The sequence below is a fragment of the Mus caroli genome, unplaced genomic scaffold (assembly GCF_978045245.1).
Source record: "Mus caroli unplaced genomic scaffold, Mus_caroli_1 scaffold_12, whole genome shotgun sequence".
Classification (NCBI taxonomy): Eukaryota; Metazoa; Chordata; class Mammalia; order Rodentia; family Muridae; genus Mus; species Mus caroli.
Genome location: NW_028227267.1, coordinates 14,909,482 through 14,921,871, shown reverse-complemented (window position 1 = coordinate 14,921,871; position 12,390 = coordinate 14,909,482). Strand labels below are relative to the sequence as shown.

Sequence of the window (12,390 nt, the reverse complement as noted above, 5' to 3'; positions counted from 1 at the left end):
TCAATAACGTTTTTAAAGGTATACACAGGTAACAAAAGCAAAAGGCAATGAGATGGTAGCAGCTAAGAAGCTTCCTACAGCAAAGGAAACCACCAACATAGTGTTGAGACAATTTACACAACAGTTACTTAGCTAACAAAGGAGTTATATCCAGAATATTATAAATCCCTCAAAAAACTGAGAACCAGCTTGTTAGCTCAGCACCTGCCTAGGAACTCAGCTCACGGTGCACCAGCTGTAACCCCCACGTGCCTGGAGACTGAACTGGGAGGATGGAAAGCTCAGTGTCTGCCTTGAGTTTCAAGGACCTTGGACTTCAGGGTGGCTTCACAGACAGCTTGGGCAAATCAGCGAGAGCCAGTCTCAAAATAACACTGCACTGGGCTAGGGCAATAGCACAGGATTAGCCATGTGCAAGGGCTCAAACCCGACCATGGGAAATCAAAGGAACCGAGAAAATATAAATCTACTCCATCTGTAATGATTTAGTATCAAAACCCCCAAACAAACAAACAAACAAACACCGGTGAGGATGGGAACATAACTAATATAGTATCAAGAACTATATAAAGGTCGCTGGACGGTAGTGCACGCCTTTAATCCTAGCACTTGGGAGACAGAGGCAGGTGGGTCTCTGAGTTCCAAGGCCAGCCTGGTCTACAGAATGAGTTCCAGGACAAAAAATGTCTATGAAGGTGCCTTAAAAATCCAAAAGCAAGCCATGTGTTGTGGCGGAGACCCAGAGCTCTGGAGGTAGAGACAGAAGGACGAGGAGTTCAAGGCCATCCTCAGTTATAGAATAAATTCAAGGTCAGCTCAGGTTATCTAACACCTTGTCTCAAAAACCAAAAACCCCTCCAACCTCCACTTTTAAGTAGTTCTCTGTTACACTCTGTACCTGCCTTTCAGCTGGGGGAGGGGCTGCCTGTGGAGCCCACCTCCTCCTTACCCAGGCCTCTCTCCAGGCACATGTAACAGCTTGCTGAGCCACCCTCCTTGTTATGATATACTTTCTCTATACACCTTAGAAAGCAACAGGGCCATTCAGGTGACAGCAGATGCTGGCGAGGATGTGGAGAAAGAAGAACACTCCTCCATAGCTGGTGGGATTGCAAGCTTGTACAACCATTCTGGAAATCAGTCTGGTGGTTCCTCAGAAAATTGGACATAGTACTACCAGAGGATCCTGCAATACCTCTCTTGGGCATATATCCAGAAGATGTTCCAACTGGTAAGAAGGACACATGCTCCACTAAGTTCATAGCAGCCTTATTTATAATAGCCAGAAACTGGAAAGAACCCAAATGCCCCTCAACAGAGGAATGGATACAGAAAATGTGGTACATTTACACAATGGAGTACTACTCAGCTATTAAAAAGAATGAACTTATGAAATTCCTAGGCAAATGGATGGACCTGGAGGGTATCATCCTGAGTGAGGTAACACAATCACAAAAGAACTCACATGATATGTACTCACTGATAAGTGGATATTAGCCCAGAAACTTAGAATACCCAAGATATGAGATACAATTTGCAAAACACATGAACGAAGACCAAAGTGTGAACACTTTGCCCTTTCTTAGAATTGGGAACAAAACACCCATGGAAGGAGTTACAGAGACAAAGTTTGGAGCTGAGAAGAAAGGATGGACCATCTAATGACTGCCATACCCGGGGATCCATCTGATAATCAGCCTCTAAATGCTGACACCATTGCATACACCAGCAAGATTTTGCTGAAAGGGGGCCTAGCAAACACAGAAGTGGATGCTCACAGTCAGCTATTGGATGGAACACGGGGCCCCCAATGGAGGAGCCAGAGAAAGTACCCAAGGAGCTAAAGAGGTCTGCAACCCTATAGGTGGAACAACAATATGAACTAACCAGTACCCCCCCCCCCCCCAGCTCGTGTCTCTAGCTGCATATGTAGCAGAAGATGGCCTAGTCGGCCATCATTGGGAAGAGAGGCCCCTTGGTCTTACAAACTTTCTATGCCTCAGTACGGGGGAACGCCAGGGCCAAGAAGTGGGAGTAGGTGGGTAGGGGAGTGGGGGGGGGATATGGGGGACTTTTGGGATAGCATTGGAAATGTAAATGAAGAAAATACCTAATAAAAATAAAAAAGCAACAGGGCCAACAATGCATCAACTATCTGATAGCACAAGTCACATAAACCATTTCCATAAGTGATAAAGAAACGGAATCTGATTAACACTACAACCACTGGAAATGATGTCAGCGTATCAAAGAAAGACCTTTACACTTAAGTTTATTATGAAAGCTTAAAAACAAGACCAACCTAGATGGCCATCAAACACATCAAGAGATGAAGAGAATCACAAAGGCGTGTAATTCAGCCAAACAACAAACAGAAAGCAATCGCTAAGACGCTGAGGTTGGAGGAGCTCAGGAGTCTCCAGCTGGTCCAGATGCCATAAGAGGGATTCTCAAATCAAATACATAGCTCTCATGCTTCATCAGAGAACGTTTTGTGCAGTGGCCAGCAGTTAATTAAAACCACCCACGCACCTCACAGTTAGTCAAAGTGCAAAGAGTCTGTGGCGCACTCATCTTATCCACTTATCAGGCCCGCTCCCCACAAGGCCCAGGAACCATCTTGAAAGAGGTGGAAAGATTAAGAGCCAGAGTTCTCAAAGGACAAGTGCAAAACTGCCTTTTGGATATGACAGAACTGCTACACTTAAGGACTCATAGAGCCATCGTTCCTTCCTTCACAAAGGCAAACTGGACCACTCCAGCCGGGAGAGGCTTGAAAGCGCCATCCCACGCTGAGAAGCCATTGACAGCTGATGGCTTCTAGGGAAGGAGGAGTGTTTCAGTGGTGTGTGTGTGTGTGTGTGTGTGTGTGTGTGTGTGTGTGTGTGTGTGTGAGGTTAAGGGTGTGGCCCCATAGGCCAAAGCTCCAGGGGATGCTCTTATACCCAAGAGTATATGGGCAGCACAAATTGGACTACAAGACTGGTTATTTTTTCAAAAAACAACAACAAAAAGAATTTAAAATGGGAGGAGGCTGGGGTGGTGGGGGTGGATCTGGGAGAGTTCATGGAAAGAAATGAGGGGTGAATACGATCAAAATACATTGTATATATTAAACTCTCGAAGAATTAAAATGGTATTTAAAAAAATAAAACGTTTCAATCATTTTCACTAAAATGAGTGGACAAGAGGATATTACACCAAGTACGGTAAGTCAGGCATAAAGGCAGTCAGTTCCTCCCTCCCTCCCTCCCTCCCTCCCTCCCTCCCTCCCTCCCTCCTCCCACTCATCCCCACCCCCCCAATCAAAAAGAAGCAAAACTGATAGAGTCCAGTGACTGCTAGAGTCTGGGAAAGGGAGGAGAGGAAGATAAAGGGAGGCTGGCTAATATGTTCACCAAAACCAGATAGACAGAAGTAGCAGTTCTGGGGCTGGGAGTGTTGCTCAGAGAGATGGAGTGCTTCTTGTTGGAGGGCCTGAATTCAGTCTCTACCAGACCAATAAAAGGGAAGAAGATACAAGTAACATTTTACAGACTGAGCAAGTTATATTTAGAAATGTGTACATGGGGCTGGAGAAATGGCTCAGTGGTTAAGAGCACCAACTGCTCTTCCGAAGGTCCTGAGTTCAAATCCCAGCAACCACAAGGTGGCTCACAACCATCCATAATGAGATCTGATGCCCTCTTCTGGTGCATCTGAAGACAGCTACAGTGTACTTAGATATAATAATAATAATAATAATAATAATAATAATAATAATAAAAAATAAATAAATCTTTAAAAAAAAGTGTACATACACCCAGACTTATGCATGCAGTATCAACTAAGGAAAAAAGAGGTCATGAAGTTCAAAAAGAGCAAGTAAGGGTATACAGGATGGTTTGGAAGACGGAAAAGGAAGGAAAGAATGTAATTATATCAAATAAAATAAAATAAGATTAAGGAAGGGAGAAAGGAAGGGAAGGAGGGGGAGGAAGGAGAAGTGTTTGTTTGGTAGCAGAATGGGATTACTACAGTTAACCTATTATGTATTTTATTAACAATCCTAAGAGAGGTGTTCCACACCACCAAATAATACTTGTAATAGTAAGGAGACTTGTAATAGTAAGGAGACAGAGCCAGGCAGTGGTGGCGCATGCCTTTAATCCCAGTACTTGGGAGGCAGGGACAGGCAGATTTCTGAGTTCGAGGCCAGCCTGGTCTACAGAGTGAGTTCCAAGACAGCCAAGGCTACACAGAGAAACCCTGTCTCAAAAACAAACAAACAAACAAACAAACAAAAGCAACAAACAATAGTAAGGAGACAGAAATGTTAATTACCTTGATCTGATTTTTAAAACAAATCACACTGGGAGCTGGGGAGCTGGCTCAGTGGGTTAAGAATGCTTGCTGTGCAAACATCAGGACCTGAGTCCAACACTCACCTAAAACCCCAATACTGAACCAGGTGGCAGCACACACCTAAGCCCAGCGCTCCGGAGGCAGAGGCAGGCAGATCTCTGAGTTTGATGCCAGCCTGGTCTACAGAGTGAGTTCCGGTCAGCCAAGATAGGCACACAAAGAAACCCTGTTTTGAAACTCCCACAGGAAAAAAAAAAAAAGCCCAGCACAGCAGAGTGTGATGAAACAGGGCACAAGACTTCCTCTGGCTCCATGAGCACATGTCGCAAAAGCAGGAGCGTACAAACACCCCCCCAAAACAGCTTTCTCTTAAAAAAGATTCTGCTCACACACACACACACAGAGTATCTCGTACAAATGTGCAATTTTAACTTATATCCATTTTTAATGTTTAAAGACATGGGGAACTGGAAAGATGGCTCAGGCAGTAAAATAGTTGCCACATGAGCATGAGGGAAGTTGAGATTCAATCACCCACATAAGAAAGCCACATACAGACAGCAGTGTTTGCCTGTAATCCCAGCGTGGGCTGGGAGGGACAGCAGAATTCCTTAAGCCCTCTAGCCAGCCTGTCTATGTGCTTAGTGAGCTATCTAGTCTTAAACTATAACTTAAAGAAGTGCCTAAAGACATCCAGTGCAACCTTAGCCTTCTCTCTCTCTCTCTCTCTCTCTCTCTCTCTCTCTCTCTCACACACACACACACACACACACACACACACACTCACTCACACAGAGTTTAAACACAAGTGCTAAGTGCTAACTAACCTGCTGATTTGAGTTTATAAATTATGAATATACATTGAATTACCACTCTATGCCTCACAAACACATAACTGAAACATTTTTTAATTAAAATAAAAATACAAATTTATACAATTGGTTGTTGTTGATATCTAAAAGTACACTTTGGGAAGAAACAGGAATTTCTGAAAAAATGACAGGCACTCCTAACTAAAAAGATACAAAACTCCACCAGGCTTAATATATCAATACACAAGAGACCACATGGGTTCTAATTCATCATTAGACAATCTTTAGAATAGAGAAGACACATCAATAAAATCAAACTCTTACCCTTGATCTGCTCAGTTTTACAAAAGTCAATTTCTCTGCTCAGATGGTAACCACAGCGATCTAAATGTGCTTGGTCTTTTATTGTTTTGCAGTACTGGGGACTGAACCTGGGACCTCAAGCAGCACCCTAGACAAGAGCTCTGCCACTGAGCTATGTATCTCAGCCCTGATGAATTTTTCTTATAAGATTCTCAAGTGTGTCTGTGTAAATGTGCACACACTTTTTGTGTGTACAAAAACCCTCTAAGACACTGAGTTACAGCTACATGAAGCACTCCTCCTTTACCTTTAGATTCTGTGACAGCTGTACAATCAAGTGACCCTAAACCAGCAGTTCTCACCAGTGGGGTGTGGGGTGTGACCCTCGGCAGGGTGTCAATGACCTTTGCACAGTCGACCTTTGCACAGAGGTCGACCATCTGCATATCAGCTATTTACATTATGATTCATAACAGTAGCAAAATTACTAAGTCGCAACAAAAATAATTTATGGTAGGAGGTCCCCACAGCCCAAGGAGCTGTAATAAGGGGCTGCAGCGTTAGGAAGGTTGAGAACCACTGCCCTAGATGATTTTATAACTGAAGAAACTCAATTTATAAACAGAGACTATGGTGTTTGCAAAATTACTGTTTTGATAATCAACTCAAGTTTTAAATTTTTTATTGTTTCTAAGTGGTGTTGAATAAAAACCGCCAAGCAGTCATGCACACTGCATGCCTTTGGTCCCAGCACTAGGGAAGCAGAGGCAGGTGACTCTCTGAAGCCAGCCTGCTCTATAAAGCAAGTTCCAGGACAGCCAGGGCTACACAGAAAAATAAAATCTTGTCTCAAAACAAAACAAGAAGAAAAGAAAAAAAAAAAAAAAAAAGCTAAAAAAGTAAAAACCATATCTCAAGGCAGGACAACAGTCTTCAAAATTATGATCAGGACTAGGCTGGGTGTGGCAGAACATGCCCTTAATTCTAATATCTGAGAGATTCTGATCTATGGGATGAGACCTTGTTTGGGGCGTGGGGGAGACTGAAGGGGAGTTAATTGAGTAAATAATAAGGCTAATACACTTCTAGGGCTGTAAAAGTTCTACTTTCCTGGTAGGATGCTTGACTGACTTAAAGAAGGCCTGAACTGGATCCCTAACACTAAAGAAAACTCTCCTTAGGGAAATAGTAACAATGAACATAGCTTTACTTGTTTTCTTTTTATCTTTCTTTCTTCTTCTTTTGGTTGTTTGAGACAACATTTATCTGTGTACCAGCCCTGGCTGTCCTGGAACTCAATTTCTAAAGCAGGGCTCAAACTCACGATCCACCTGCCTCTGCCACCGAGTGCTGGGACTAACGGTGTGGGCCAACATACCAGCTGCCACACATAGCTTTTCAATCCATACATTGGTAGGCTACGGCTTTGGCTCTACATACATTCCTTGGGAAAACTTGCATAATTCACACTGTCTTGTGGCTGCCCTCTTACATGCGATCACTCTTTAACCCTTTCTTAACTGTGTACATGTATGGTAGAGATACATCTAAAAGACAGAACGCTGGAGTTGGTCATTAGCGTGGCAAGCTTTCTTTGGAACAACAAAATAATGAGAGTACTATTTTCTTGTAGGGCGGGGTTCTCTCACAGAGAGTGGGTTCTTATAGGGATTGCAATGCCACGTGTCAGGTGGTCATTCTCCAGTACTACAAACACAATCTGAGAGTGCTAAAATGAACACCAGAAATGCCTGCTAGAAATTTTACTTTTATTTCTGTAAAAATAAAAATTTTATTTAATCTTTGAATGATTGTAAATTATTCAAGAAAAATTCATAATATTTATTAACCAAAACAAACAAACAAAATCAATGTGAACTGGCGAGGTGGTTCAATGGGCAAAGGTGCCAAATCTGACAACCATGTTTAGGAGCCACACAGTGGACGGAGAGAACGGATTATTCAAGTTGCCTTTTGACCTCCACACCAGGGCCATGGCTCGCCTGACACTCCCTCCCATAATAAATCAATAAGTAAGTAAATATAAGGAAATAAATAGTATTTTTAAAAACCACACTCAGGACAAACTAAGCCCAATGCCAATTTAACCTAATATAGTCTATGTAATATGCACACAACAAACACAAATTATGCCAATTTTTAGATTCATAAACAAAAGCAAAAACCATAAACCATACCACACTTTGGGCATTTCTATCTAAATTTCATGATTAACAACTCTGTAACAGTAATTTGGTTCTCCAGCTTTTCTCTATTCCATTTGAAATATGTAAAATTCTAAATAATAACATTTTGGTGAGCAAATCAAAACTTTCTAAATTTATCCAAAGAAATCTTACTTTTCTTAGCGAGCTGAGGACGTCTTTTTCTGAACCACGTCATAGGAGCTCAGCAGTGTAAAACAGCTGCGGAGATTCCAAAGCAACTCCTACCTTCTGCATCCCAGGCCGGCAGTGGCCTTAGCATACCTGAATACCACCTCTGAGCAGGCGACAGCAGGGGCCTGAGCCTGCTCCCTGCCTTTAATCAGCACCCTCTTGGCTGAGCCTCTATTCTGAGACACAAGTGTGTTTGCTGTCCTAAGCATGTACTAGCATACTCACGAGTTCTCGTGTATATTAAAGAAACATAAGTCTTGTCTGGCTTCATCAGACCTTTAAATCAGAGCTACTACTACTGAGTTTTACCTAGTTCTATCCACATAGAGAAGGAGAAAATGTGACAGACAGCAGTGGCAAATTTAGAGCCTTGGCTACACCAAAAGTTTGATAGCAATCAAAATTTCGTGGGAAACTTAGTGCAATATTCCTGACCTAAAACCCACTGGTAACAGCACACAAGTAAGCAAGCTGAATCTACAAAACCTTGATTCTTAGTCGGGCTGGTAGTTTGACATATTGACAAGCCTTTTATTTTTATTTTTTACTGTCAACTGAACTCAGAGTTCGAGCACACTAGGAAAAAACTATCAACTGAACTAGTTTGTCTGACTTCCCTCCCCCTCTTTTTGAGATAGGGATGAGTTTGGTTGGCCTTGACTCCTGATCCTCCCAGTTTGTCCTGAGTGCCAGGATTAAGTGTATAAACCATAGTGCCCAGATTAAAATCTTTATTTTTGTAAGCTCTCTCCCCAAATCTAGTCAATGAAACAGAATATTCTGGACCAAAACTTCATAATCTAGTACATACCATGAAAACGTAATAGTTAACCTTTAAAATTAAATTACAAGACAGAAAAGACATCTTTTAAGTAAATAGCCATGCTAGTCACAACTAGTAATAAACGGCAAATATTACATCAGGCTTCTAAGCAAACATCTTAAGAAGATTTTTTAACAAGCTAGTGAATACGGTTCTCCTCCTCCAACCCAGAACCTGCTGAGTGCTATGTAAACGCTCTACACTTAGTTACAGCCTAATACGGCATTTTCCTAAGACAAAATAATAACAGCATCCATTAAAACATCTGGATTTAACAAGTTTCCCCAAAACTGTTCAACCTTAGCTCTGAGAAGAGTCAGAACAATGTCTAGGTCAGCTAGCAAAGTGTTAAAGTACTGAAGACTTGATATCAAAACCAAGGTATTTACAGGCAGGCAGCAGCGTAGCATGACCAGCAGCAGCTCTGCAGAATGAGGAGACTGCTACTGAAATGTTTCTCTAATTGCACCTGCCAATTCTGCAGCTGCAGCTGGGAAGGCACCTTCTGCCTTACAGTATCTGCTTTACAGTAAAACTCATTTTCTTTACAATTAGGTGGCTGTGAGAACTGACAAACGGAAATGAAACTACAGCCATCATTAGGCATAATTTTATTACCATTACCCATTAATTTTGTAACTCCAACAGTTTCTCTCCTTAATCTCATAATGTTAGGCAGAATTGTTGTATTCCAGTTCAGTAAACTTTCATCCATCAAAATTTTTACTCAGCTAAATTTGGCTGGGTGAGGTAGGTCATGCCTGTAATCCAAACACTCTGGAGGCTAACTCAGGGAAATCCTGAGTTAAAGGTTAGCCTGTGTTATACATCAAGACTGCTTCAAAAAAAAAAAAAAATCAGCGCTAATACAAAAACAAGTTCTTTTGAAGGTGCCCAGTATGTCAGGGAAAACAAACAGCAATGCTACATAAAAATTCAGTCATCGGGGGGCTGGTGAGATGGCTCAGTGGGTAAGAGCACCCGACTGCTCTTCCGAAGGTCCAGAGTTCAAATCCCAGCAACCACATGGTGGCTCACAACCATCCGTAACGAGATCTAGCGCCCTCTTCTGGAGTGTCTGAAGACAGCGACAGTGTACTTACATGTAATAATAATAATAATAATAATAAAAAGACAACACAAATAGCTTGTGAACCAGCTTCTTAAAAAAAAAAAAAATTCAGTCATCGAAAGATCATCTTTGCTAAAGATCTACCATCTGACAGCCTCAGAAGAGCAAAAGAATTTCCTATTCTTTGAGGAAATTATTATCCACTGAGCATTTGCCGGTCTGATATTAAGGTCCATTCACAGAAACCAATTTAAAAGCTTGTTGCAACCAGTAGATGATCATCTTGTGAGGCTGAAGCAGTAGAGGCTTGTTTAAAGTAGAAAATAATTAAAAGTAGGATTTGAAATGCCCAACAACATAGCCAAACCTATCTGATAAGCTGCAAGGAGCCTTAATGAGCCTCAGTTAAAAGTCAAAGGAGTCACGATACCATTTCTTATTTATATGAACACATAAAGTTTTGGGATCAATATTTTTCTGGCAGAGTGACAGCTTTGGTACTACATCTACCAGAAAAAGCACCTGTGTGCTTACACATTTCTTTTGTCAGCTGCCAACTATAACCTCCCTTTGCTACCTTTAGGTTTCTTGATCACGATAGAAAAAAAAAATCCATTCATGTGAAAAAAAATCTGCTAAATAGCAAGAGAATACTGATCCTGAAAAGGCTGTTAAAATTACCTCTCAAATTTTGTACGCGGTAACTCCAATCCTCGAGTTACCAATGGGACGATCCTGTAGGATTCTGGACTATGGGTGGCTTCACTTCTTGTCGTAAATGACCTCTTAAACCCAAGAATTTCCACGGACCATATTTCCACCCTGTGGCCAATATGCGGGCCAACTCAAGCTGTATTCAAGTGTTAACAATTCGCACTGAATTATCTGTAAAATCCAAGCGTCCAAATTCCCCTTGCAGGTTTAATTCTTTAAATTTAAAGGTAATGTATTTAAGACTTACACTTGCCTGACATCTGAACCTTCTTAAGAACGAAGTACAGAGGAGAAGAAATCACTCGCGTCAGAAGAAATCTGAGTGACATCTTTATTTTCACAAATCACTACCCTCTACGAACATCACTTCCTCTCTCCGATCGCCTCCCCCAGTCCCTGTACGAGAATCAGCGATGCATACCCGCCCCTCGCAATCTAGCTTCTTAAAGGGATCACAAACAGGCAAGCTCCAAAGCGGTCATCCACTACCCAAAGATTTTTGACACCTTGAAAGACACTTACCTGTAAAAAAGCCAAGGCCCTAAATTAGATCCCCAAGGGCTCCTTTTTTTCCCCTGGACTTTTCCTCTCTAACCTTTAGGCCAAGCTACTTCCCACCCGACAGCACCTCCCTCTTTCCAGGCAACCCTAACTCCCGCCCTGCGAAACCAGCCACCATTCCCACCGAGTCAGGTGGCTGTCAGTCCCCACCCGGCTGCCTCGCCCTCATGCGGGTTACAGGCGGCCCGGGGCCAGCTCTCCCTATCCCTCATCTCTATGGCTACAACCCAGGGCACCTCCTCCTCCGGGTCCGGATTCCGGGGACCCCTCTTGCACGTCCCTTCTACCCTAGCCGGGTAGCAAGGGCCCAGCCCCTGCGCCTCGTCCCTTGTTGCCCGCGGGTCAGCTCAACCCCTTGATTTTCTCCGGATTCCATTCCAGAGCGGCCTCCCCTGGCTTCCCCAACCGTCTCCCCGCGGCCCTTGGCGCCCCCGGCTCTCCACTCACCCTTGGCTGCAGGCGCCCCCCAATCTCCCCTCTCATCAGCCTCGGCGCCCGCTCACCTCCGCGGTGGGAGCCGGGCTGCCGGGACCCAGCTCGGAGCCGGTGTCTAAGGCGCCGTCGGAGTCGGGGGTCCTCGGCGCGTAGGCGGGGCGCAACGCCTCGAGAGGCAGACGCGAAGGCCGGGGCAGGGAGCCGGAGCGCAGGCGGGAGCCGGCTCGGCTACCAGCGGGCATCGCTCCGGCCCCTTCGGAGCCGTGCCGCCAGCAGCGGCCAGCCGAACCGGAACTGCTTCGGGAGGCGGGGCGCTACGGGGAGGGGGCGGGTCCAAAACCGGAAGAGGAGGGGGAAACCCAAGGGAGAGGGTGAGAGCGCTTGCGTCATGGCCAAGCATTAAAGGGTTTTTAATGAAGATAGGAGAAGGCCTGTGGGTTGTTGACTGGGGTTGGAGCCTAGGAAGAGGCTATATCCTGAGCCCTTTGAAGGGGCTAGCCCCTTCTCAGTCAGTCCTCAAGTAGCATCATTTATTTGTTTTTCCTCCTTTGGTGTTTTCGAGACAAGGTTCCTCTGTGTGTAGCTTCAGCTGTCCTGGAACTCACTCTGTAGACCAGGCTGGCCTCAAACTCACAGAGACCCACCTGCCTCTTCCTCTCAAGTGCTGAGATTAAAGGCGAGTGCCACCACTGCCCAGCCCCGTTTATTGCCCCTTGATTTTGTACTGTGCTAGAGACTATACTTTAAACCATTGTTTCAACTCTGCCCGTAGATCTCATAGAAAGGTCAAGAAACATTGTAGCCTGACGTAGCACAATTAATCCAAGCTGGTACCCAAGCCCAAGCTAACCTAAGACAGAACCTGGGTTCTTTCCTGCTACTACCATACCCCACCTTAACGGAATGTCCCCTTCTAAAGCAAGCCTA

The 12,390-nt window shown here is 43.9% G+C and overlaps 1 protein-coding gene across 3 annotated transcripts in view; it reads right to left on the bottom strand.

Moving 5' to 3' along the window:
- The window catches only part of Samd8 (sterile alpha motif domain containing 8), a 47,339-nt gene extending 35,593 nt beyond the window's left edge, over positions 1-11,746 (bottom strand). Inside the window, exon 1 of one of the 3 annotated variants that reach the window (XM_021182431.3) lies at positions 11,532-11,746. In XM_021182431.3, the coding sequence (XP_021038090.1) occupies positions 11,532-11,705 (174 nt within the window). In that variant the 5' untranslated portion in view covers positions 11,706-11,746. Of the gene's footprint in view, positions 1-10,714; positions 10,796-11,475 lie in introns of those variants that run through there. The other 2 variants (XM_021182432.3, XM_029469052.2) reach the window with 2 other exon arrangements.
- Between the last annotated feature and the right edge of the window lie 644 nt (positions 11,747-12,390).